The sequence below is a fragment of the Rhinoraja longicauda genome, chromosome 6 (assembly GCF_053455715.1).
Source record: "Rhinoraja longicauda isolate Sanriku21f chromosome 6, sRhiLon1.1, whole genome shotgun sequence".
Lineage (NCBI taxonomy): Eukaryota > Metazoa > Chordata > Chondrichthyes > Rajiformes > Arhynchobatidae > Rhinoraja > Rhinoraja longicauda.
This window is the reverse complement of record NC_135958.1, coordinates 22,458,744-22,486,629: the sequence shown is the minus strand read 5'-3', so window position 1 is coordinate 22,486,629 and position 27,886 is coordinate 22,458,744. Positions and strand designations below refer to the sequence as shown.

Genomic DNA, 27,886 nt, shown 5'->3' with positions numbered 1-27,886 from the left:
TTTCATCCACATCCCTCCCTCCGGCTCTACGTATCACTCCTCCTCCTCCTCTCTCCTCATCTGAAACCCCTTTGTCCCCTTTTCACCTGCAGCCTTTGTCACTTACTCAACCCATCTTAAAGACCTTTGTGTTTTTAAAATCCTGCAGGGAAAAATCGGTTTGTTATTGCGATCTGAAACTTTCCAGTCCCTAACCCCTTTTCCCCACAGAGGCCGCTGCTTGTAGAAGATGGAACTGCAAGCACGGGATCAGGCCCCTCAGCCCACTGTCTGTGCTGAACATGATGCCAAGATATACCAATCGCAAACACGAGTTTTCCTTACACGACTTTCCATAACGCTAGTTTCTTAGGACTGTAATTGTCATGTTATAGCACAACTACCTGTACCGTGCCTCACATTGGACCCCAATCTCTACCCTGTCCAGAAACACAAAGGCTTGTCATGGTTAGTGAGGTCTAATTAATGGAAAAGGAAAATGTGGTTTACAAGACCAACTTTTGTCTCTTACGAGTTGCAATAGGCACTTAAGATGACGCTTGAAGCAGCTTACACTGCACGAAAAATAAAATAGCTTGGTCCTTTCTTCAACAAAGAACTATTTGGTTTACATGGCAAGACACCTGAGTGCTGGAGTAACTCAGCGGGTAAGGCAGCATCCCTGAAGGTGGAATGGTAACATTGTGACTCAGGACCCTTCTAAATAAATCTTTTAGGCAAAAGGTGTCCAAGGTTAGTATGGTGTGTGATCTCACCGTACGCTAGCACTATCCTACTCACTAAGGATAATCTACAGAATCCAAGTAACCTACAAATCAGTGCATCTTTGGATGTGGTCACGTGTAGAACATACAAACTCTGCACAGACAGCACCCATAGTCAGGATCAGACCTGGGTCTCTGGCGCTGTGAGGCAGCAACTCTACCGCTGCACCACTGTGCCGCCCGAGTTCTGAAGAAATTCAGTCTGAAGAAGGGTCAAGACACAAAATGTCATCTATCCACGTTCTCCACAGATGCTGCCAGACCCGCTGAGTTACTCCAGCACTATTTTTCTTTGTAACCCAGCACCTACGGTTCCCTGTTTCTAATCTATTGTTTAGAAGACAACTCTTCACTACAGATTCCACCAAGTGTGGTGACATTGGGCAACTCTAAACATGGGCGGCAGCTCACCACTGACGCCTGGTGGTGAGAAGAGAGTATTGCTGTGACGTTCCCTCCACCATCTCCCTCCCTGCAAATTTAATTGGTGCTTGGGAATGTTATGACTGCTCTTCAAAGTCGCTATTCCATTATAACATCGCTGGGTCAATTCTGGGCACCCCACAGATACAACATGTTTGAGTTTAGATATTTTTGAGATACAGCGTGGAAATAGGCCCTCCGACCCACCGAGTCCAGCGATCACCCTTTCACACTAATTCTATGTTATCCCACTTTCTCATCCACTCCCTACAAACTCAGAGGCAATTTACAGGCCCTTCAGCCCACTGAGTCTGTGCCGACCAGCATACACTAGCACTATCCTACACACTAGGGACAAATTTACAATTTTACCAAAGCCAATTAACCTACAATCCTGTACATCTTTGGAGTGTGGGAGGAAACCGGAGCACCCGGGGAAAACCCACGTGGTCACAGGGAGAACGTACAAACTCCATACAGACAGCACTCCGTGCAGACAATGGTCCTGGCACGACCTGCCGCTCCCTCCTGCTGACGCTCAGAAGTTTGGACAAAGCTGCTGAACAAAACTCTGAACCTGTAAGAATCAGCAACACAGGACTGCATTCCTTTAACACCCCCTTAGCTGTTTCACAGCCACTGAACATAGAACAGTACAGCACAAGAACTGGCCCTTTGGCCCACAATGTTCGTGCCAAACATGATGCCGTTAAACTAATCTCCTCTGCCTGCATGTAATCCCTGTCCCTCCATTCCCTACACTTCCATGTGCCTGTATAAAAGCCTCTGGAACGCCACTATCGTATCTGTCTCCACCACTACCCCTGGCAACACATTCCAGGCCCCCGCCACTCTGTGATTGGATTATCATTAATCGGACTTTACTGGATTTTATCTTGCACTAAACGTTATTCCCATAATCCTGTACATGCCCACTGTGGGCAGCTCGATTTAAATCATGTATAGTCTTTCCACTGGCTGGGTAGCACGCAACAAAAAGCTTTACACTATACCTGGGTTCATGTGAAAATAAAATAAACTAGTGGAAAGGTTTATAGGGATGTTAGGGACGAAAATAAAATAAACTAGTGGAAAGGTTTATAGGGATTGCCAAATGCAAATGGGGCAAATGGGACTAGCCCAGAATACCAACGGTCGGGATGGACAAGATACTGTCCATATCCTGTTTCCAAGTTGTCCAGCTCTGTGACTCTATAAGTTGACACTGACATTGACAGAAGAGCACTTTGGAACAATTGTTGATGGTGCTTTCGAAAAAATGCAAGTCACTGTCTTTATACATTTATGAACAGATACATTAACAATTCTGATTCAGTAACTCTGTCTAGTAATAAATAGTCAGCTATTAACAGCTCCGAGGGCATTATTGCAAAACACTCAGACAATCATTGACGGGAAGGCAAGGCGGGCGTGGAGAAGTGTAAGAAGGAACTGCAGATGTTGGTTTAAACCAAAGATAGACCCAAAAAGCTGGAGTAGCTCAGCGGGACGGGCAGCATCTCTGGAGAGAAGACCCGAAAGGTCACCCATCCCTTCTCTCCAGAGATGCTGCCTTTCCCGCGGAGTTACTCCAGCTTTTTGCGCCTATCTGTGAGCATGGAGATGATTGAAGTCCCACCACAGCCGTGTGTGGATCACCACTGGGATTGGCGGAGCCAGCCCGCCAGCAACCTGCCCGCCAATGATAACCAGGAACGCCACCGGAGATGTGGTGAGGCTGAGGAGTGTGGGATGCCAGGGAAAGGCAACTCCCGGTCAGCTCAGGACTCGCTCCTCTCCCTTTCCAAATCAAGGTCAGGTTGAAGGAGAACAGCGGCCTGCACGGTTACCAAGTCCATTGCAGAATGCATCGTCGCAACTGTGCCTGCGGTTGATGTTGGCGTCTGAGCCGCAGGTCCAGAGGCTCACCGGCGGGTAATGCATCGCTGGCGGTGCTCCTGCTGCACAGCGCAGCCTCGGGGGGAGGTAAACAGACATGCAGCAGCATCGCCATAGCAATGCCAACAACTCCTCACTCATCATCAATGGGAGGTCAGAAAGCAGGCGGGGAACTTGCTCACCCCGTAAATAGGCAACGCTGGGGATCGGGGCGTCTCACACACACGCACACTCACACTCACACACACACTCACTCAAGCAATCACTCAGACCAGCTCACACAAACACACCCTCACACAGACACTTTCACAGCCATGCTCATATACTCACCCTCACTAACACACTCATGCTCACTCTCACATGCACACTCATGCTCACTCTCACATACACACTTATGCTCACTCTCACAAGCACGCTCACTCTCACACAAGCGCGCCCGCACTCTCACACATAAACACACTCAAGCTCGTGTCCTCACCCGCTCACACTCACTCTGGTGTGACGGGGTGAATCAGAGCAGAGAATGGGGACATGGTCCATTCTGGGAGGCACAAGGAACTGCAGACGCTGGAATCTGGTGCAAAAAGACAGAAAGTGCTGGAGGATCTCCGCGAGTCAGGCAGCGTCTGTTGTGGGGACGGACAGGCCACATTTTTCCACCTTCAGATTGCAGAAGTCCCCTGATCCAGGGTGAAATCTCTGGCAGCGACGGCAGCTCCCATCCACGGGCCATTCCCGGAGATCGCCCGGCCCCTCAGCCCCTCGCTCACTCACTGCCCCCTCGCAGGCTCCATGCTGAGGGGGAGAAGGTGGTGGGGGGGAGGAAGGGATGGTGAGGGGGGATGGTGGGGGGAGGAAAGGAGGGGCGGTAGAGGAGTGGGGGCAGATGACCTTCACTCCTCCTGCCTCTGTACCTTGTGCTGGGTAGGGGGGGGGGGAGAGTGAGAGGGAAGGTGGGGAGGGGGGAGAGTGAGAGGGAAGGTGGGGGTGAAGGAGGGGGGGGGTGAGGGGAGTAGAAGAGGGGAGGGGGCAGCTCCCTCACTCATCGAGCCGCTGTACCTCAGGCCGTCCCTCCACCTCCCCGCGGGACTCGGATCGTGCCCGCGTGTACTCACTGGCCTGCACGGCCACCGGCCGCCGGTCACTCAGACGCCAGACCCTGACCGCCAGGTACGAGTTGAGCAGGTAGGCAGCGGCGGACAGGTACCCAAACACCTGCAGGGGGTGGGGAGAGGGAGAGAGAGGGGGGTGGGGAGAGAGAGAAGGGGGTGGGGAACGAGAGAGAGGGGGGAGAGCGAGAGAGGGGGGAGAGAGGGGGTGGGGAGAGGTGGGGAGGGGGGGGTGGGGTGAGAGGAGGGTGGGGTGAGAGGGAGGTGGGGAGAGAGGGCGGGTGGGGAGAGGGGCGTGGGTGGGGATAGGGGGGTGGGGAGAGGGGGGTGGGGTGAGAGGGAGGTGGGAAGAGAGGGCCGGTGGGTGGGGAGAGGGGCGTGGGTGGGGATAGGGGGGTGGGTGGGGATAGGGGGGTGGGTGGGGAGAGGGGGTGGGTGGGGAGAGGGGGGGTGGGGAGAGGGGGGGTGGGGTGAGAGGAGGGTGGGGTGAGAGGAGGGTGGGGTGAGAGGGAGGTGGGAAGAGAGGGCGGGTGGGGAGAGGGGGTGGGTGGGGAGAGGGGGGGTGGGGAGAGGGGGGGTGGGGAGAGGTGGGGTGGGGAGAGGGGGAGTGGGGAGAAAGAGGGGAAACGTTATTCCTTGGAGGGCAGGAGGATGAAGGGTGATCTTCTGGAGGTGTACAAGATCATGGGATCAGGTGAATGAGGACGTAGTTGAGGCTGGTACGATAATCACATTTAAAATACATTTGGACAGGTACAAGGATAGGAAAGGTTTAGAGGGATTTGGGCCAAGCACGGCCAGGTGGGACTAATATGGATGGGGCAGGTTGGCCAGCATGTGTGGGTTAGGCCGAATGGCTTGTTTCTGTGCCGCGTGATTGTGACTAGAGAGAGGACATTCTGCTGGTTGTCGGAAAGAACGTAAATATACAGGTCAGGCATTTGACATTGACAGCATTTAGGCAGCTCCATCGTGTTGGGGGGGGGGGGCTCCCCCGAGATCACAGGTTAGGGGGCACACTCCTTGGGATCACAGGTCAAGAGGCACACTCCCCGGGATCACAGGTCAGGGGCACACTCCGCAGGGTCACAGGTCAGAGGGCATACTCCCCAGGGTCACAGGTCAGGGGGCATACTCCCCAGGGTCACAGGTCAGGGGGCACACTCCCCAGGGTCACAGGTCAGGGGGCATACTCCCCAGGGTCGCAGGTCAGGGGCGCACTCCCTCGGGGTCACAGGTCAGGGGGCACACTCCCTGGGGTCACAGGTCAGGGGGCACACTGCCTGGGGTCACAGGTCAGGGGGCACACTCCCCGGGTTCACAGGTCAGGGGGCACACTCCCCAGGGTCACAGGTGAGGGGGCACACTCCCCCACATCACTGGCCGGCTCCCCGGATTTCAGGGGGGTCTGTGGACATCGGGTCACTCACCAGAGCGGCCATCTCCCCGCTCCTCTTGTGGTTCATGGTGGTGAGGACAATGGAGGCAATGAGGAAGAGCAGCGCACTCAGGATGGTGTTGATCAGGTCCTGAGGGGCAAGCAGACAGTGTGAGGACCCTGGCAAAGGAATGCACGCTCTGAGACCCCACCTCAACTCAACCTGGCCTTCCTGACCATCACACCAACCACACATGCCCGGAGACCCCACCTCAAGTCAACCTGCTTGCTCCTCACCACCATGCCAACCACACAGCTTGAGGAACAAGAAGACTGCAGTGTCTGAGAAACAGAACACTCTCTAACTCCATGTACATCTCCCATCCCCATGATCCTATTCCCCTTTTAAACCCCCCCCCCATTTCCTGACACCTCCCCTTTCCACTCACTTTACATTTCACTCCTCCTTTCCTCTCCGTATCTGATGTCCTTTTATCTCCTTTTCACCTCCAGCCTTTGTCACTTACTCCACCCATCTGCCTATCACCCCTTCACCTGTATCCACCCATCTGCCTATCACCCCCTCACCTGTATCCACCCATCTGCCTATCACCCCCTCACCTGTATCCACCCATCTGCCTATCACCCCCTCACCTGTATCCACCCATCTGCCTATCACCCCCTCACCTGTATCCACCCATCTGCCTATCACCCCCTCACCTGTATCCACCCATCCGCCTATCACCCCTTCACCTGTATCCACCCATCTGCCTATCACCCCCTCACCTGTATCCACCTATCAATCGCTAGGCTTTGTCACTTACTCCACCCATCTGCCAATCACCCCCTCACCTGTATCCACCTATCAATCGCCAGGCTTTGTCCCACCCCCTTTTGCAGCTTTCACCCCCCTACTCTGTCAGTCTGTAGAAGGGTCTCGACCCGAAACATTGTCTGTCCATTTCCCCCCACAAATGCTGCCTGACCTGCTGAGTTACTCCAGTTTATGTTCTTTTATGTAAATCAGCATCTGCTGTTCTTTGTTTCTAGGTGAGAACTATACTCTGCCCCCTGTATCTTCCTCTTTGTTCTACCTGTTGTACGTGTTTAACTTGATTGTATTGAGGTATAGTATTATCTGAACTGATTGGATAGCATGCAAAACATAGCTTTTTACTGTACCTCAGTAAACATCAATAAACATGATGACTTACTGCCACTCTGCAAAAAGATCCCCCTCGGGTTCCTATTAAATCTTTCCCCTCTCACCTTAAAACTGTGCCCTCTGGTTCTTGATTCCCCCACCCTGAGAAGAAAGACTGTGTGCCTTAAGGGCGGCACAGTGGCACAGCGGTAGAGCTGCTAACTTACAGCGTCAGAGACCCGGGTTCAATCCTGACTATGGGTGACGTTTGTATGGAGTTTGTATATTCACTCTGTAACAGCGTGAGTTTTAGTTTAGTTTAGTTTAGAGGTACAGCATAGAAACAGCCCTTCGGCCCACTGAGTCCACGCCGACCAGCGATCACGCCGTACACTAGCACTATCCTACACACTAGGGACAATTTCACCAATTTCACCTCCACTATCACCCTGAGTACCGGCACACCACAAGGCTGTGTTTTGAGCCCCATGCTCTACTCCCTATTCACACACGACTGTGTTCCTGCATTCAACACCAACACCATTGTCAAGTTTGCAGACGACACAATGGTGATCGGGCTGATCTCCAACGGTAATGAAACAAACTACAGAGCGGAGGTGCAGAACCTGGCAGACTGGTGCTCAGATAACAACCTGTCCCTAAACACCTCCAAGACCAAGGAGCTGATCATCAACTTCCGTAGATCACACAACGGGGAATACGCTCCGATCTTTATCAATTGGGACAGTGTGGAGAGAGTGTCCAGCTTCACGTTTCTGGGCACTCACATTTCGGAGGATCTCATATGGTCCACTAACACCGCTGCACTGGTCAAGAAGGCGCAGCAACGACTGTTCTACCTGAGAACACTGAAAAAGTCTGGTCTGCCCCAACAGCTGCTGACGACCTTCTACCGCTGCGCCATAGAGAGCATCCTAACGCATGGCATCCTTGTGTGGTATCTCAGCTGCACGGAGGCATAGAGGAGAGCTCTTCAGCGGGTAGTCCATAGAGCTCAGAAGACTATCGGAACACAGCTACCAGCCTTGGAGGGCATCTACAACACACGATGCCTCAGAAAAGCCACCAGCATTCACAAAGACTCCTCACACCCCTGCAATAGTCTGTAGAAATTCTACCATCGGGCAGATGCTACAAGGCCTTCTACGCCCGCACCTCCAGACTCAGGAACAGCTTCATCCCCAGGGCCATAGCTGCTATGAACCGGTCCTGATGGTCACATCGCACAGCGAACCGGCACAGACCTACTTGAACTTTATTCTGTTTTAAAACAATTTCTAATTTTGTTTCACTGGGTTGTCTAAATTTATACTGATTAGCTAATTAATTTATTGCACCGTATGGGAGGCGCATTCCCAATCTCGTTGTACCCCTGTACAATGACAATAGAGATATATTGTATTGTATTGTATTTACAATTTTTACTGAAACATATTAACCTACAAACGTGTAGGTCTTTTCGTGTGAGACGAAACCGGAGCACCCGGAGAAAACCCACGCAGTCAGGGAGAACGTACAAACTCAGTACAGCCAGCACCCGTAGTCGGGCTCAAACCCAGGACTCTGGCGCTGTAAGACAGCAGCTCTACCACTGCGCATCCGTTCCTTTTCTCCAGGTGCTCCAGTTTCCTCACAAGAATGTAGGTTAATTGGCTTCAGTAAACTGGCCCTAGTGCTAGTGCACGGGGTGGACGGTGGTTAGCGTGGACACGGTGGGACGAAGGGCCTTTTTCCATGCTATATCTCTAAAACGAAAACTAAAAAACTAAAATTCCTTCAACGTATTTTGAATCTTTTAATTTCAAAGGTACCATCCACAACCCTAATCCCAGTTCAGTCAGCAGCGGGCGGGATCGCTGAGCTGGTGTCTGGAGGAGATGGTGCTGGGAAGGCCAGGAGGAAGGGGAGATGGTGCTGGGAAGGCCAGGCGGGGGGAGATGGTGCTGGGAAGGCCGACACTGAAGGGCGTCTCGGCTCCTCGTCAGAGCTCCTGTTACCGTGCCGACGGAAACATCTGGTTCGCAGACAGTGTGAACTCAGGGTGAGCGAGCCACCACATCTGGAAAGCGCTTCTTGTAAAAACCCAAGCCACACAGATATTAAACTTTTCCAACTGGGATTGTTGACATTTTTGTGGTTCAGCTTCAATGCCTGTGCCGAGGATGAAGTTCTTCCACTGGGCCTGGATCAGGAGGTAGCTCCAACCCTCACCGGGAGATGCCAGACAGCCTAGCCCCAGCCCCAGAAATCCATCCAAGCTGCTAAGTATCTTCCCAAATATCATGCCTTCCATGGCTCTGCCCACCACAACCCCACTCCACCGGGAACAAGTGTTGGCGAAATCACACCTGACTATGGCTGCTGTCCGTACGGAGTTTGTATGTGCTCCCCATGACCACGTGGGTTTTCTCCGGTTTCCTCCCACACTCCAAAGACGTGCGGGTTTGTAGGTTAATTGGCCCTCTGTACATTGTAAGTAACTAAATAAACTAGTGTACGGTTATACGCTGGTCAGCACGGACTCGCTGGGCCGAAGGGCCTGTTTCCGTGCTGTGTCTCTAATACTAAAAAGGGTGAGGGTGATAGACCTGCGGCACACACCCAGGCACCACCATCCCCGACCCGTGCACACACCCCAGCACCACCACCCCCCGTACACACACCCCAGCACCACCATCCCCGACCCGTGCACACACCCCAGCACCACCACCCCCCGTACACACACCCCAGCACCACCACCCCGACCCATACACACACCCCAGCACCACCACCCCCCGTACACACACCCCAGCACCACCACCCCGTGCACACACCCCAGCACCACCATCCCTGACCCATGCACACACCCCAGCACCACTACCCCGTGCACACACCCCAGCACCACTACCCCGTGCACACACCCCAGCACCACTACCCCTGAGACCCCCGTGCACACACCCCACCACCACTACCCCCGTGCACACACCCCAGCACCACCACCCCCGACCCATGCACACACCCCAGCACCACTACCCTGACCCATGCACACACTCCAGCACCACTACCCCGTACACACACCCCAGCACCACTACCCTGACCCATGCACACACCCCAGCACCACTACCCCGTACACACACCCCAGCACCACTACCCTGACCCATGCACACACCCCAGCACCACTACCCCGTACACACACCCCAGCACCACTACCCTGACCCATGCACACACCCCAGCACCACTACCCTGACCCATGCACACACTCCAGCACCACTACCCCGTACACACACCCCAGCACCACTACCCTGACCCATGCACACACTCCAGCACCACTACCCCGTACACACACCCCAGCACCACCACCCCGACCCATACACACACCCCAGCACCATTACCCCCTGCACACACCCCAGCACCACCACCCCGACCCATACACACACCCCAACACCACTACCCTGAGACCCCCGTGCACACACCCCAGCACCACTACCCTGAGACCCCCGTGCACACACTCCAGCACCACCACCCTGACCCGTAGACTCACCGTCAGGTTCCAGTTGATCTGCGGCACCTTGGTGTGAAGGTTGAGGCAGAACATCAAGAGCAAGACCCCAGTGACCACGAACGCTGTGCAGCTGACAAACTCAAAGAGGTACAGCCCGCCACAGGGAAGGCACTCCTTCACCGTCTCAATGCAGATGAAGGCAATCAGTGCCAGAAGCTGAAAGCAAGACAGGTTGATTGAATTGATCCATCGATTGATTGAAACGTAGAACTGTAGATGCAGGTTTGCACCAAAAATAGACACAAAGTGATGGAGTAACTCAGCACCTCTGGAGAAAAAGGATGTGCGACGTTTCGGGTCGGGACCCTTCTCCAGACTCAAGCTGTAGAAGGGTCCCGACCCGTAACGTCATTCATCCATTTTGTCCAGAGATGTTGCCTGACCTGCTGAGTTACTCCAGCGCTCTGTGTCTATCTTTGGTTGATTGAAAGGTGCAGCTTGGAAACAGGCCCTTCGACACACTGAGTCCGCGTCGACCATCGATCACCTGTTCACACCTCAGTACACCTGACAATAAATAATTCACTAAACTAAACCCCAGCACCCTCTCTACTGCCATCCACTGACACCATGTTATTGAAATCATTTATTCACAAAATGCTGGAGTAACTCAGCAGGTCAGGCAGCATCTCAGGAGAGAAGGAATGGGTGACGTTTCGGGTCGAGACCCTTGGTTCCCACCTCTATCACCTCCTCTGGCAGCTCATTGCAAATACATGATTAACCCACCCTCGGTTCCCTGCTCCAACACACATCAGGAAATGCAAATCGACCTTCAGCTCATTTGAATTCAGTTGAAACTATGCAAATCAAAAACTGTAAAAGGACGGTACTGCAGATGCTGGTTTATATCAAAGATATACACAGAGTGCTGGAGTAACTCAGCAGGTCAGGCAGCATCTCGGGAGGAAAAGGATGGATGACGTTTTGGGTTGCGAAGAAACCCGAAGAAAGGTCCTGATCTGAAACGTCACCTAATCATGTTCTCCACAGATGCCTCCTGACCCACTGAGTTACTCCAACACTTTGTGTCTGTCAAATGAAAAACTGGTCCTCGTAGACAAGGTGAAGTTGTCCGGTTATTTTCCGTCCATTCGAGGGGTGTAGGCTTCGCTAACCTTTAATGTCCATCCCACCTTCAATGTCCATCCCACCTTCAATGCCCATCCCACCCTCAATGCCCATCCCACCCTCAATGCCCATCCCATCTTTAATGCCCATCCCACCCTCAATGCCCATCCCATCTTTAATGCCCATCCCACCTTTCATGCCCATCCCACCTTTAATGCCCATCCCACCTTTAATGCCCATCCCATCTTTAATGCCCATCCCATCTTTCATGCCCATCCCACCTTTAATGCCCATCCCACCTTCAATGCCCATCCCACCTTCAATGCCCATCCCACCTTTAATGCCCATCCCACCTTTCATGCCCATCCCACCTTTAATGCCCATCCCATCTTTAATGCCCATCCCATCTTTAATGCCCATCCCATCTTTAACGCCATCCCACCATTAATGCCCATCCCATCTTTAACGCCATCCCACCATTAATGCCCATCCCATCTTTAACGCCCATCCCACCTTTAATGCCCACCCCCAACTGGCCAGGAGCTGAGGGGAAATACAAGTGTCAACAGTGTGGCACAGCGGTGCAGCGGGTAGAACCGCTGCCTCTCAGCACCAGAGACCCGGGTTCAACCCTGAGCTGGGGTGCTTTCCATGTGGAGGATGCACGTTCTCCCTGTGACCGTGTGGATTTCCTCCGGGTGCATCAGTTTCCCCACCATGTCCCAAAGGTGTGTGGGTTTGTAGGTTAATCAGCCTCTGTAAAAGGCCCCCCAGTGAGTAGTGCATGCATGTGAAAGTGGGATAACATAGAACTAACGTGAGGAGATGATCGATGGTCGGCGTGGACTCTGGGCCGAAAGTCCTGTTTCCACGCTGTATCTCAAAACTAAACATTAGTGGATCTGGAGTTACTTAGACTCTTACACAGGGACGGAAGATTTATTTCCCTGAAGGTCATCACTGAACCAGGGAGCTTTTTTAATGACAGGGGATTTATTAATTTGCTTGAAGTTAAATTAGCCAGCTGCTATGATGAGATTAAAGTGATTCTCTGGATGAATGGTCCTGAGCTGACCATGGAGTGACTGTGTTAACCACCACACTGCTGTACAAGCCCGCCTGCCTCACTGGTGGTGTCTGGAAGGCAGTACGAGGAGTGGGGCACTCGAGCCCAGTTCAACATGTCACACCAGATCCCTGCTGTCTCTTCTGTGCCAGTTCCCCCGAGCCCTCGGTTCCTCAATCTGTCAACAATTTAGCTGTCTCCACCTTAAATGTATGGTCTGATCCGACCTCCACCACCGTCTGGGACAGAGATTTGGGAGATTCACCATCCTGGAGTCCTGGAGTCACACTGCACAGAAACAGGCCAATCAGCCCAGCTCACCAATGCCGACCAAGTTGCCTCAACTACTCCCACCTGCCCACATTTGCCTCATATCCCTCTAAACCTGTCCCTGTGTCTTTTAAATGCTTTTGCCGCACCTGCCTCAACTACCCCCTCTGACAAAATGTGTACAAAGGATCCTGTCTTAGGAACGGTTCCAACCCGAAACATTACCCACCCTTTTTCTCCAGAGATGCTGCCTAGCCCGCTGAGTTACTCCAGTACTTCGTGTCTACCCCCTCTGACAGCTCATTCCATATCCCCACCACTCAACTTTGCGAAAAAGTTGCCCCTCGGGTTGCTATAAAATCTTTCCCCACTCACATTATATCTATGTCCACTGGTTCTTGATTCCCCAAGTCTTAGAAAAAGACCCTGTGAATTCACCCTATTCCCCTTATGATTTTATACATCTCCAAATGATTACCCCCTCAGCCTCCTGCGCTCCACAGAATAAAGTCCTAATCATCTTCTGGGAGAGAAAAGATACCGGTGACAATAACATACATCAGGTAACATAAACCCACCCTAAGCTCTGAAAAGTTCTGTTTGCATGCTATCCAGTCGTCATCCTGTACATGAGAAGAATCAAGCCACCCACAAGCACAACAGGTAGTGCAAAGAGCCAAATACCAAAGTGCAGAATATAGTGTGATAGTGTCACAGTTACAGAGAAAGTGCAGATTAAAAAAGTGCAAGGTAGGTAGGTTGGAAGATCGGGATTACACCCTAGCTTATGGGAGGACCATTTAGTAGTATGCTAAGAGCGGGGAAGAACTGTTCCTGAATCTGATGGGATGTGCTTTCAAGCTTTTGTATCTTCTGCCCGACAGGAGAGGGGAGAAGAGGGAATGACTAGGATGGGAGTGGTCCCTGATTGAATTAGCACTGTCTGTGGTATTGGTTTAATAATGTCGTGCGCACCAAGTTGCAGTGAAATACCCCCAACAAGCCATTGCCCCCAGTGAGAAGTCACACCTCAGCTGGAGTATTAACCCTGACACCGTGATACTTGCACCTGACACAGACAACGGAATGAATGTTGTGAGCTCAGAACACCCAGACTCAGGCTGAATACACTGTGTGCAGTAGCTGTGATGGAAAGTCTCTCATGATCCGGTCATTGGAAATCACCAATCACTGTACATGATTACAATCAAGCCACCCACAGAGTACAGATACAGGATAAAGGGGATAAAGTCTGATTAAAGATAGGTGGTAGGTCAAGCCCATTCTCAAGGTGGTGATAGAACGGTTCAGTTGCCTGATAACAACTGGGAACAAACTGTCCCTGAATCTGGAGGTGTGTGTTTTCACACTTCTGTTCCTCTTGCCTGATGGGAGAGGGGAGGTGATTCACAATAGACCACGCCACTCGTACTGCACTTAGGAGAGTGAACAGAATGCTATTGTTTGTCTCAGGGGAATTGAATATATAAGTAGTGAGGTTAAATTTCAATTATAAAGGGCATTGATGAGAATACAGTCTTGCAGCAGGGAAACAGACCCTTCAGCCAATCCCATCCATGCCAACCAAGCTGCTCCATCTACACTGGTCCCACCTGCCCAGTGGGTGAGGAAAGATTTAATATATAAATATGAAATATTAAATATAATCAAACCCAATCAAACATATGGATCTGGGAGATTAGATAATAGACAATAGGTGCAGGAGTAGGCCATTCAGCCCTTTGAGCCAGCACCGCCATTCAATGCGATCATGGCTGATCACTCTCAATCAGTACCCCGTTCCTGCCTTCTCCCCATACCCCCTCACTCCGTTATCCTTAAGAGCTCTATCCAGCTCTCTCTTGAAAGCATCCAACGAACTGGCCTCCACTGCCTTCTGAGGCAGAGAATGCCACACCTTCACCACTCTCTGACTGAAAAAGTTCTTCCTCATCTCTGTTCTAAATGGCCTACCCCTTATTCTTAAACTGTGGCCCCTTGTTCTGGACTCCCCCAACATTGGGAACATGTTTCCTGCCTCTAATGTGTCCAATCCCCTAATTATCTTATATGTTTCAATAAGATCCCCCCTCATCCTTCTAAATTCCAGTGTATACAAGCCTAATTGCTCCAGCCTTTCAACATACGACAGTCCCGCCATTCCGGGAATTAACCTAGTGAACCTACGCTGCACGCCCTCAATAGCAATAGATTCACTATTCTAGAGTCATACAACACGGAAACAATCACTGTACATGATTACAATCAAGCCATCCACAGAGTACAGATACAGGATAAAGAGGATAAAGTCTGATTAAAGATAGGTGGTAGGTCAAGCCCGTTCTCAAGGTGGTGATAGGATGGTTCAGTTGCCTAATAACAACTGGGAAGAAACTGTCCTTGAATCTGGAGGTGTGTGTTTTCACACTTCTGTTCCTCTTGCCTGATGGTAGAGGGGAGAAGAGGGAGTGGCCTGGTCCTGGATGATGCTGGTGGCCTTGCCGAGGCAGCGTGAAGTGTGGATGCAGTCCATGGAAGGGAGATTGGTTTGTGTGATGGTCTGGGCTGCGTCCACAACTCTCCGCGATTTCTTGCGGTCTTGAAAGTGCCAACAAGACAAAGAGAGGTGTGAAGGGCAGCAAGAGGCAGACTGCACAGAGGTCTGCAGAGGGATACGATCGATGAAGTGAGTGGTGGACACTGGCAGGGGAGACTCTAGGAAGTGGCAGCTGCAAAGAGCTCCAGGTGTTCTGGTGTACGATTCACAATAGACCACGCCACGCGTACTGCACTTAGGAGAGTGAACAGAATGCTATTGTTTGTCTCAGGGGAATTGAATACATAAGTAGTGAGGTTAAATTTCAATTATAAAGGGCATTGATGAGAACACAGAGTCTTGCAGCAGGGAAACAGACCCTTCAGCCAATGCCGTCCATGCCAACCAAGCTGCTCCATCTACACTGGTCCCACCTGCCCAGTGGGTGAGGAAAGATTTAATATATAAATATGAAATATTAAATATAATCAAACCCCATCAAACATATGGATCTGGGAGATTCATTATTCTAGAGTCATACAACACGGAAACAGGCCTTAAGCCCAGCTCATCCATGCCAGCCAAGATGGGCGGCACAGTGGCTCAGCGGTGGAGTTGCTGCCTTGCAGGGCCAGACAACCGGGTTCGATCCTACCTACAGGTGCCGTCTGTACGGAGTTTGTATGTTCTCCCTGTCATCACGTGGGTTTTTCGCATTCCAAAGACATACAGGTTTGTGGGTTAGTTGGCTTCTGTAAATTGTACATTGTCTCTAGTGTGTGAGAAAGAACTAGTGTACGAGATGATCGCTGGTCGGTGCGGACTCAGTGGGCAGCACGGCACGTTTCCATGCTGCATCTAAACTAAACTAAAATGTCCAATCTACGAGCACCACCTGCCTGCATTCGTTCATAAGTTATAGGAGCAGAATTAGACCATTCGGCCCATCGAGTCTACTCTGGCATTAAATCATGGCTGATCAATCTTTCCCTCTCAACCCCATTCTCCTGCCTTCCCCCCTGTAACCCCTGACACCCTTACTAATCAAGAATTGGCCCATATCCCCCTAAACTTTCCCACCCATGTGCCTGTCCAGGTGTCTTTTCAGTGTTATTATAGTACCTGCCTCAACTACCTCCTCTGGCAGCTCGTTCCACACACACACACACCATTCTCTTTGTGGAACCTGGTGCCTGCAGTACTACCCGGGGGAGTGAGTGAGATTATATTATAACATCATTATGTCATCAATCCTCGTTTATCTGCAGCACAGTCATCTACAATCTTCCCTGGCCTGCCTGTTTCCTGGCAAACCCATGGCGTGTGTGTGTGTGTGTGTGTGTGTGTGTGTGTGTGTGTGCGTGTGTGTGCGTGTGTATGCGTGTGTGTGTGTGTGTGCGTGTGTGTGGGGCAGAGGTGTATTGTGCCAGGTGCAGTGACCTGACCTCCCACCATCTCCGTCACCCGGCGTCCCAGTTGAACATTAATTACAAAACAAACAGGTGGCGCCGTGACTCAGAGACGCCGCTCAAGGTCACCCGAGACAAGGTGTTACCCAACCCAGCGAGCAACGTCGAACAGTGCAAGGCCTGGATAGAGGATAGAGGATAGAGGATGGGGAGTATGTTTCCACTACTGGGAGAGTCTAGGACCAGAGGGCACCGCCTCAGAATCAAAGGGCGCACATTTAGAAAGGAGATGATGAGGAATTTCTTCAGTCAGAGGGTGGTGAATCTGTGGAATTCATTGCCACACTAAAACCACCGGCTATTGGATATTTTTAAGACGGGGATTGACAAATGACAATAAAACTCGTGTCTCTTTTCTTTTTGATTAGATCAGCCATGTTTGATGGAGGAGTAGACATGATGGGCCGAATGGCCTAATTCTGTTCCTGGAACATATCAACAACCCCACACCCGGCTACCCGGCTACCCGTCCACAGCAAGCACTGCCTCCAGAAGGCAGCCCATACTATCCAAGACCCACACCACCCTGGCCACCCTCTCATCTCACTGGTACCGCAGGGAAGAAGGTACAGCACAGATGCAGGCCCTTCAGCCCACCAGGTCTGCTCTGCCCAGCATTCACCCCATGCACTAGCACTATCTTACACATTAGGAAAAATGTACAATTTTACCTAATCCAATTAACTTACAAATCTACGTCTTTGGAGTGTGGTAGGAAACCGGAGCGCCCGGTGAAAACCCACGCGGTCACAGGGAGAACGTACAAACTCCATACAGACAGCATCCGCAATGAGAATCGAACCCGGTCTCTGAAGTTGTACGGCAGCAACTCTACCGCTGTTCCACCCTGTGTGTGAGGTTGTACTACAGACCAGTTTTAAGGTTACCCCGTTATTATTGTGATTTATATATTGTATTATTATATGATTGTCGGTGTGTTATTACGATTAAGGGCCTGTTAAGTTGCAAAGTAAGAATTTAATTGTTCTGGGAATTGGTACATGTGACAATTAAACTCTAGACTTCAGTTTCGAGATACAGCGTGGAAACAGGCCTTCTGGCCCACCAAATTCCGCAGCGACCAGCAATCACTCTGTATACTATCTCTATCCTACACATTAGGGACAATTTATGGAGAGCCAATTAACCTACAAATCCACACGTCTGGAGTGTGGGAGGAAACTGGAGAACCTGGAGAAAACCCACGTGGTCACACGGAGAAAGTACGAACACGTTACAGACAGCACCCGTAGTCTGGATTGAACCCGGGTCTCTGGCGCTGTTTGGCAGCAGCTCTACCTGCTGTGCCATTGCGCTGCGCATTAAGTTGAGCAATTGAACAGCCATGACTGGTACGAGGTCACTCCCTGGATTGAGCAAAGATGTCCAATCTGCCTGGAAGGGGTTAGTGGGGGGAGGGGGGACAGGAAGAGTTTGATTAGGTCGGCAGTCACAAGCTGTAATTAAACAACGACCAGTGATTTCTGGAGCCCAGTGAGGAACATTCCACGTAGCAAAGAAAATAAACTCTGTGATCAGCATTACAGAGAGCTTAATCAGAGAGCATTCCAGGAAAAAATAGCAGAGTTCCTGGACTTTATTTAAACCGTTCTGTTGGAGCACGGGGCAGGGAAGAACAATGAAGACCTTGTATGTGCTTGGACTGGGCTCCGTGCACATAAGATGTAGACCAGAAACAGGCCACTCGGCCCACCCTACCCTGCTAGCCATGAGGGGTTGACAGTAGCACGATGTGCCAGGGAAAAAAAGGCAAGTGAGAGGTTAACAGGGCTGCAGTGGCGCAGCGGTAGAGTTGCTGCCTTGCAGCACTAGAGACCCAGGTTCGATCCTGACCTCGGGTGGTATCTGTACGGAGTTTGTACGTTCTCCCCGTGACTGCATGTGTTTTTCCGGGTGCTCCGGTTTCCTCCCACACTCCAAAGACATCCGGGTTTGTAGGTTAATTGGCTTCGGTGGAAAATTGCCCCCTAGTGTGTAGGATAGTGTGTAGGATAGTAGTGTAGGCGTGGACTTGGTGGGCCGAAGGGCCTGTTTCCACGCCGTATCTCTGAAGTGTAAAGTAAGGAGCATCACTGTAGAGGTTCTCTTTGCACTCGGCTCCTGCTCATTGTGTGACGTGAGCTTGTTTAGGCCGTGTTTCCATGGCGATGGGGACAGTCCGGGTTGTAACTGAGCCGTTACAGATGGCTGGTGCTGGTGAAACACTGTTGCTCCCAGTTCCACTGCACCCAGCCACTAGAGCCCCGGCACACACAGCCTGTGGCAGAGAGTTCACCCACACACACCCAGCAATACGTAACCCATATACTCACACTAGAGGGCAGCTTCTTTAGTTTTCACACCTTACCCCTCCATATCTCTTGTCTCTCTCACTCCTGACTCTCAGTCTGAAGAAGGGTCTCGACCCGAAACGTCACCCATTCCTTCACTCCATAGATGCTGCTCGACCCGCTGAGTTACTCCAGCAATTTGTGTCTATCTTTAGTTTAGTTATAGCATGGAAACAGGCCCTTCGGCCCACTGAGTCTGTATTATATAATTTACAATTATACCAAGCCAGATATACCATCTGATATACCAAGTCAGATATATGATATGATAAGCCAAACCTGGAGGTCTGGACTGTGGGAGGAAACCAGTACCTGGAAAAAAACCCACGCAGTCACAGGGAGAACTTACAAACTCCGTACAGACCGCACCCGTAGTCAGGAACAAACCCAGGTCTCTGGCGCTGTGAGGCAGCAACTCTACTGCTGGGCCACTGTGCTGCCCTAATCCCTGCAAGATTAGGATTATTTAAATTAAATCTAGTTAGTCTTGCCTTAAATAAGATAAATTGGATAGGCACATGGATATGCAGGGAATAATATGGATCACGTGCGGGGAGATGAGTTGTCCCTCTCCCCCTTTCCCCCCTCTTGTCCTCTCGCTCTGCTCCCCACTCTTCTCCTCCTCCCCCCCCCCCACCCCCCAACACTGCCCGCTCTCCCCGTGTGTGGGTTCAGTAAGATGCCAGCCCAGCCAGCCTCTCCTGGCGCTGGGTTGCTATGGAAGCGGGCAGGGCATGGGGTGACAGTGCAGCATCTGTCAGCCGAGCTGTGAGCACATCGACGCATCTCGCTTTTTGTCCTGTTGTAATTTGAGCAACTTTCAGCCGGGAGTCAGGGCCCAGGAAAGTATCACACTTCCACCTTTGTGTTCAGGGGCTTCCAGGTTGCTAAAAGTACGTTGATCATCCTAGAATGGTGTGTTTCACAGACTCCAAATGTAGCTCCCAGTCGGACCTCACTCCATCCTGATCGTTTATTTCCATATCTCCAGATTCCCTCTCCCCTGACTCTCAGCCTGAAGAAAGGTCGCAACACAAAACGTCACTTATTCCTTTTTTCCTGAGAATCTGCCTGACTGCTGAGTTACTCCAGCATTTTGTGTCCATCTTGATCACTAGTCCCTGATTCCGTGTCCGACTGAGAATATCCTCCCCCATCCCCCCCACCGTACAGCACAGCAACAGGCCATTCGGCCCACAAGGTTTGTGCTGAACATGATGCCAACTTCGAGGACCCGTCTCACGCCTGTCACTCCCTCTTCTCCCCTCTCCCATCAGGCAAGAGGTACAGAAATGTGAAAATGCACACCTTCAGATTCAGGGACAGTTTCTTCCCAGCTGTTATCAGGCAACTAAACCATCCTTTCACCAACTAGAGAGCTGTGCTGACCCACCATCTACCTCATTGGAGACCCTCAAACTATCTTTAATCAGACCTTAGTGGACTTGATCTTGCACTAAACATTATTCCCTTTATCCTGTATCTGGACACTGTGGATGACTCCATTGTAATTCTTTCCACTGACCGGTTAGCACACAACAAAAAGCTTTTCATTGTACCCCGGTGACAATAAACTAAACTGTCCATCTCCCTCCATTCACTGTATATCCATGTATCTGCCAAAAAGCCTCTTAAAAACCATTATCAAATCTGAATCCACTACCGCCGCGGGCAGCGGGTTCCAGGCCCCACCACCTTCTGTGTAAAAACACTTGTCCCGAGCATCTCCTTTAAACTTTGCCCCTCTTGCCTTAAAGCTATGACCTCTAGTCTTTGATGCTTCTACCCTGGGGAAAAAGATTCCGACCGTCTACCCTATTTATACCACATCAAATAATGTCTCTCATTATTTTATATACTTCTGTCAGGTCTCCCCCTCGATCTCCTGCGTTCCAGAGACAGCGATCCAAGTTTGTCCAACCTGCTCGATTACTGTTCAACGGCAAACTGTCGTGGAAATGCCTCTCCGTTTGTTTTTTGTTTAATGCTGAATTCTCCAGGAGAATGGTAGTAACATAACTGACAATGTATTCTGCACTCTGTATCTTTCTCTTCGCTCGACCTACTGTACATGAGTTTGGCTTGATTGTATTTAGTTTAAAGTTACAGCACGGAAACAGGCCCTTCGGCCCATGCCGACCATCAACCGCCCTATCACACTAGTTCTGTGTTATTCCATTTCACAAACACTTCCTCCACACACAGTGTAAATTACAGAGAGCCAATTAATCTACAAACCTGCACGTCTTTGGGATGTGGTTGAAAACTGGAGCACCTGGAGGAAACCCACGTGGTCACAGGGAGAACGTGCAAACTCCACGCAGACAGCACCAGAGGTCAGGATTGAACCTGGGTCTCTGGAGCTGTGAGGCAGCAGCTCTACGCACTGCACTTCCCTTCATGTATAGTATTATCTGATCTGTTTGGATAGCCTGCAGAACAAAGCTCTTGTAGAAACAAAGAATTGCAGATGTGGGTTTACACATGACAATAATAAAGCTGACCTTCCTTAAACATGTGAGCTTCCTAACATTTAAAAAAATCACAAAGTGCTGGAGTGACTCAGCGGGTCAGGCAGCATCTCTGGAGAACATGGATCGGTGATGCTGCGGGTATGGACCCTTCTTGAGACTCTGATGAAGGGTCCCGACTAAGGTCACCTTTCCACCTTCTCCAGAGAGGCCGCCTGACTCGCTGAGTTTCTCCAGCACTTTGTGATTTTTCTTTGTACACCAGCATCTGCAGTTTCTGGATTCTACTCCGAACTTCCAAATAGTTCTGGCTGTGGTCCGGCTAAACAGGTCTGACCAGATGCGCTGGTTCAGTCTCGCCCACGGGAGGCAGGGCCAGTCAGTCGGCTTTTTTTAAACACAAACACGAGAGGGCTAGATCTCTGGATAACACCGTTAGAGCTCCACAGGGCAGGGCGTGCTGGGGCCGAGTTACTGTGAAGCCACATTCAGAATATTGTGTGCAGATCTTGTGTATTGAGTATAGAGGTTGGGGGGGGGGGGGGATCGTATTGCTGTTATACAATATGATGGTGATGCTGTATTTAGAGTATTGCTTTCAGTTTTGGTCCCCATGTTCATGTTCAAGGAGCAGATTTAGGCCATTTGGCCCATCAAGTCTATTCCGCCATTCAATCATGGCTGATCTATCTTTCCCTCTCAACCCCATTCTCATGCCTTCTCCCCATAATCCCTGACACCCGTACTAATCAAGAATCTGTCAATCGCCATCTTAAAAATATCCATTGACGGCCTCCACAGCCTTCAGTGGCAATGAATTCCGCAGATTCACCACCCTCTGACTAGAGAGGTTCCTCCTCATCTCCTTTCTAAAGGTACGTCCTTTTATTCTGAGGCTGTGGTCTCTGGTCCTAGGCTCTCCCACTAGTGGAAACATCCATTATAGGAAAGATGTTGTCAAGTTTGGAAGCATGCAGAGACTTACGAGGATGTTGCCAGAACTCAAGTGCCTGAGTGAAAGGGAGAGGTTGAGCAGGCTGGGACTTTATTCCTTGAGAGTGCAGGAGAATGAGGGGTGATCTTATAGAAGCATACAAAATCATGAGAGAAATAGATTGGGTGAACGCACAGAGTCTCTTGCCCAGAATAGAGGAATCTAGAACCAAAGGACAAAGGTTTGTGAGGGGGGAAGTTTTAATAGGAACTTGAGGTGTAACTAATTAACAAAGGGTGGGGAGTGTATGGAACAAGCTGCTGGAGGAGGTAGTTGGGGTAGGTTCTATTATAACATTTAAGATACATTTCAACAGGTATTTAGATAAGGCAGATTTAGGGGGATATGGGCAGGTGGGACGAGTTAGATGGGACATGTTGGTCGGTGAGGGCACGTTGGGCCATAGGGCCAGTTTCCAGGCTGTATGACTGTGTCTGGTCACCGCCCCTCAATCGTGACCACTCAGCTTAGTTTAGTTTTGTTCATTATTGTCATGTGTACCGAGCTACAGTGATTGGCTTTTTTATTGAGTACTACCCAGTCAGTGGAAAGACTGGACTCAATTATAATTGAGTTATCCACAGTGTACAGATACAGGATAAAGGGAATAATGTTTAGTGCAACTTCAACTCTGCCTAAGACCACGAGGAATTGCAGAGAGTTGTGGATGCAGCCCAGTCCATCACACGAGCTGGACACCGCACCATTGACTCCATCTACACTTCATGCTTCCTCGGGAAAGCAGCCAATATAATCAAAGACCAATCTCACCCCGGTCACTCCCTCGTCTCCGCTCTCCCATCAGGCAAGAGATACAGAAGTGTGAAAACGCACACCTCCAGATTCAAGGACAGTTTCTTCCCAGCTGTCATCAGGCCACTGAACCATCCTATCACCAACTAAAGAGCGTATTTATTCACAAAATGCTGGAGTAACTCAGTAGGTTAGGCAGCATCTCAGGAGAGAAGGAATGGGTGACGTTTCGGGTTGAGACCCAGATGCTGCCTGACCTGCTGAGTTACTCCAGCATTTTGTGAATAAATACCTTCGATTTGTACAGGCATCTGTAGTTCGTTTCTTACACCAACTAAAGAGCAGTCGTGAACTCCAATCTACCTCACGGAAGACCCCTGGATTATCTTTAATCGGTTTTTGTCTTGCACTAAACGTTATTCCCTTTATCCTGAATCTGAACACTGTGGACAGTTTGATTGTAATCATGCACAGTCTTTCCGCTGACTGGGAAGCATGCAACAAAAAGCTTTTCACTGAACTTTGGTACACGTGACCATAATAAACTAAACTAAAGAGTGTTTTATTGTCAGCATACAAGGAACAGGGGATGCTGGTTTACAAATACAGACACAAAGTGTTGGAGTAACTCAGCGGGTCAGACAACATGTTGAGTTACTTTGTGTTTAATTGTCATATATACTGACAATGCTACAAGAACTACTTGCAACAACTTAACAGGCTTGTAAATACAACAGCGATAGATAATATCATAAACAAAAAATTATTGATCTTTAGTGCAACTAGGATGGCGGCACAATGTCGCTGCCTCGCAGTGCCAGAGACCGGGTCGATCTTGACTACGGGTGATGTCGGCCCCATGGGTGCTGTCCAATCACCTGGTTCTTGAACCAACCCGCACAACCCTAATCCCACCTCAGCAATGGAGCACTATCCACCTCTTCCACTACCGTGGACTTGATTTCTAGTTATTAATTTCCACAAATGTCTTGTTTATTACAGAATATTTTTCTTTTCTCTGTCGTTAGAATTTATGTATAACTTATGTTTTTGTGTTGTCTGAGCCCATGTGCCTGTGATCCTGCTGCAAGTAAGATTTTCATTGCACCTGCAATAGTGCAGCACAGTGGCTCATCAGTAGAGTTGCTGCCTCACAGCGCCAGAGACCCGGGTTCGATCTTGACTATGGGTGCTGTTGGCATGGAGTTTGCAAGGCCTCCCTGTGACCGCATGTTTTTTCTCCGGCTGTTCCGGTTTCCTCCCACACTCCAAAGACGTGCAGGTTTGTAAATTGTCCCTCTCAGGTAGTGCTAGTATACTGGATGATCGCTGGTCGGCGTGGACCCGGTGGGTCGAAGGGCCTGTTTCCACGCTGCAGCTCTAAAGTCTAAAACAGTCCATACTCTAGTTAGTGTTGAAGAGCCTGACAGTTGATGGGAAAAGGTGTTCCTGAACCTGGAGGTCACAGTTTTCAGGCTCCTGTACCTTCTTCTCGATGGTAGCAGTGAGATGAGAGCGTGGTGTGGATTTGGAGAGGACTTAAAGATTTTGTTTCCACCAGAGGGGGGTGGATAGAATCCAGACTCTCAACAGTTAAGAAGAGTTATAAAGCCCCGCTCAGCACAAACATCATTGTATCAGGCTGAACTGCATAACACTGATAATCAGAAAGAACAATTCGTAAAGGAGTGAGAGAGAATGAGAGGGGAAGGGAGGTGGGGAGAGAGAGAGAGGGGGGGAGAGAGAGAGAGAGAGAGAGAAGGGGGAGAGAGAGAGGGGGAGGGAGGGAGAGGGGGAGGGAGAGAGAGAGAGAGAGAGAGGGGAGGGAGAGAGGGAGGGGGAGGGAGAGAGGGAGGGGGAGGGAGAGAAGGAGGGGGGAGGGAGAGAGAGAGGGGGGAGGGAGAGAGAGAGGGGGAGGGAGAGAGAGAGGGGGAGGGAGAGAGAGAGGGGGGAGGGAGAGAGGAGAGAGGGAGAGAGAGACCGGGGGGGGGGGGGGGAGGGGAGAAAAAGGGGGTGCAAAAGCGAGGGGGGGGAAGCAGAGGATGGGAGAGAGGGGGAGAGAGGCAGCACTTTGTCATTCATAGGGACAAACGCACGTACACAAGTTAGACCTGAATTCATTAATATTGCAGAAGCTCGTTGTACATCGGGGTGTTTGTAAGTTGGGGGTTTATAACCCAGACCCCCTGAACCACCACTTTGTTTCCTGCCACTGAAAAGTACTCTGCTTTGTTTCTACACTATGTTTACTTTTCTGGTGTGCTGCTGCAAGTAAGAATTTCATGGTTCTGTCTGGGACTATGATAGCAAAACACTCTGGGCTCTTATCTGCCCAGGTGCACAGCCACACACTCTGCACATTGCCCGTCCACCCGGCACCATCACTCCTAGCACCAGGCAAATGTTTCTCCCCGCCCTTCACTGCACGGGACACAAGAGTCTGGACACTTGCCGCTCGGCTGGGTGGTTTGTAAAGCCACACTCGATGCAGAGAGAGGGACGTATCTGCCGGTCATGGCTCATCCACAAACATGCAACTCATCCCTTTCCATTTACAACTCATTGCACCTGCCTCAGAGCTCATCTTCAGTCCTAGTGTTGTATCACCACCAGACGTAGACATACTCCGGTCATTATAGTTTCGTTTACCGATACAGAGCGGAAAGAGGCCCTTCAGACCACCGAGTCCGCACCAACCAACGACCCCCACACATTAACACTACCTATATACACTCGTGACAATCTACATTTATACCAAGCCAATTAACCTACAAACCTGTATCTCTGAACTGTGGGGGGGGAACCGAAGATTTCGGAGAAAACCCGCAAGGGCATGGAGAGAACATACAAACTCCGTACAGACAGCACCCGTAGTCGGGATCGAACCCGGGTGTCCAGCATTACAAACGCTGTAAGGCAGCAACTCTACCGCTGCGCCACCGTGCCACACTACGCTACCAACAGTGGAGGCCCTGCCATGGAACCCTGCACCGACTACGAAGCAAGCACTTCCCTCTCCCCTGCAAGTGCCGGTGTGTCCCTGAGCTTGTGTCTGTACTTGTGTGTATGTTCCTGAGTGTGTGCACCTGTGGGTGCCATAGACGTGTGGAGTGAATATATTTGTACATTAGATATGAATTATTAGTTTAATTTATTGTCACGTGTACCGAGGTACAGCGAAAAGCTTCTAGTTGTGTGCTAAGCAGTCAGTGGAAAGCCTATACGTGATTACAATCGAGCCATCCACAGTGTACAGATACATGAGAAAGGGAATAACGTTTAGTGCAGTCCAGTAAAGTCTGATTAAAGAGTCTGAGGGTCTCCAATGAGGTAGCTGTTGATAGGATGGTTCAGTTGTCTGATAACAGCTGGGAAGAAACTGTCCCTGAATCCCCAGGCGTGCATTTTCACACTTCTGTACCGTTTGCCTGATGGGAGAGGGTGGGAGGGGGAATGACCAGGGTGAGATGTGCAGTGGATATAATTGTGTGTGTGTGTTGGGATGTGTGCAGATGAGTGTGTGGGATATGAGTGTGTGTGCCTGTGTGGTACACGGTGTGAAAGGAGAGGGGGGGGGGGGGGGGGGGGACGGTGTGAAAGGAGAGGGGGGGGTGGGGGGTGGGGGGTGGGGGGTGGTATGAGCAGGAAGCGGAGGATTCTCCCAGAGGGTGGCTGTGGTTGTTGTGGGTGAGTTTGTGGAGTGTTTGGGACTCGAGTGCACAAGTGTCTGCATTGTGTGTCGGGGACGTAGACTTGTGTGTGGCGAGTTAGTGTTGGAGAGGGAGAGAGTGTAGTATGTGGGGATCATGAGGGTATGCGTGGAGAGGCACGTGGGTCTATGTGTTACATGTTTAGTACTTTCATACATGTTGGTGTCCATGTGTCCCCCAGCATGCAACTGTGTTCTGACCGTGTATCGGTATCTGCATGTGTATGTTTGTATGTGTTACTGTAAGAGCCTTCATGTGTGTCTCTCTGTGCTTGTGTGTGTGTCTCTGTGTTTGTGTGTGTGTCTCTGTGTGTCTCTGTGTGTCTCTGTGCTTGTGTGTGTGTCTCTGTGCTTGTGTGTGTGTCTCTGTGCTTGTGTGTGTGTCTCTGTGCTTGTGTGTGTGTCTCTGTGCTTGTGTGTGTGTCTCTGTGTTTGTGTGTGTGTCTCTCTCTGCCTGCTTGTTTGCCTCCCCCCCCTCCCCTCCCCCCTCCCCTCCCCTCCCCTCCCCCCCTCCCCTCCCCTCCCGCACTCACCACTTGCAGCAGCTTGAGGAGGCCGAATGAGGATCGCAGGTAGTCGGTGTCGCAGCGGAGGTGCAGGCGGCGGCCGGGCAGCACCGGCTCGGTGGTGGGTTGATACGGGCTGCCCGCCGCGCTCATCATCGACGCTCCGGCCGCCTCTCCCTCCACCCCGTCCGCCTCCTCCGAGCTCCGCATGTTGCCGGCGCCGGCCGCAGCTTCAGGCGCCGGGATCCGGGATTACAGGCAGGGCGGCGGGAGCGGAGCGGAGCGGCAGAGGCAGATTCCCAGCAGAAAACCCACTGAACTTTGTGCAGGAGCCGCAACATGTCCGGGGACTCGCTCCCCGCCTCCCTCTCCCTCTCCCCGCCCCCTCACCACTGCCTCTGCCTCGCCATC

At 50.9% G+C, this 27,886-nt stretch overlaps 1 protein-coding gene across 1 annotated transcript; it reads right to left on the bottom strand.

Moving 5' to 3' along the window:
* cmtm4 (CKLF-like MARVEL transmembrane domain containing 4) lies at positions 1-27,830 on the bottom strand. The gene is made up of 4 exons (XM_078400714.1): positions 27,503-27,830; positions 10,259-10,435; positions 5,626-5,724; positions 1-4,301 (listed from the first exon to the last, which is right to left on the bottom strand). Exons 1-4 carry the CDS (start codon positions 27,683-27,685, stop codon positions 4,125-4,127), a joined length of 636 nt encoding a protein of 211 aa, XP_078256840.1. The 5' UTR covers positions 27,686-27,830; the 3' UTR covers positions 1-4,124.
* Between the last annotated feature and the right edge of the window lie 56 nt (positions 27,831-27,886).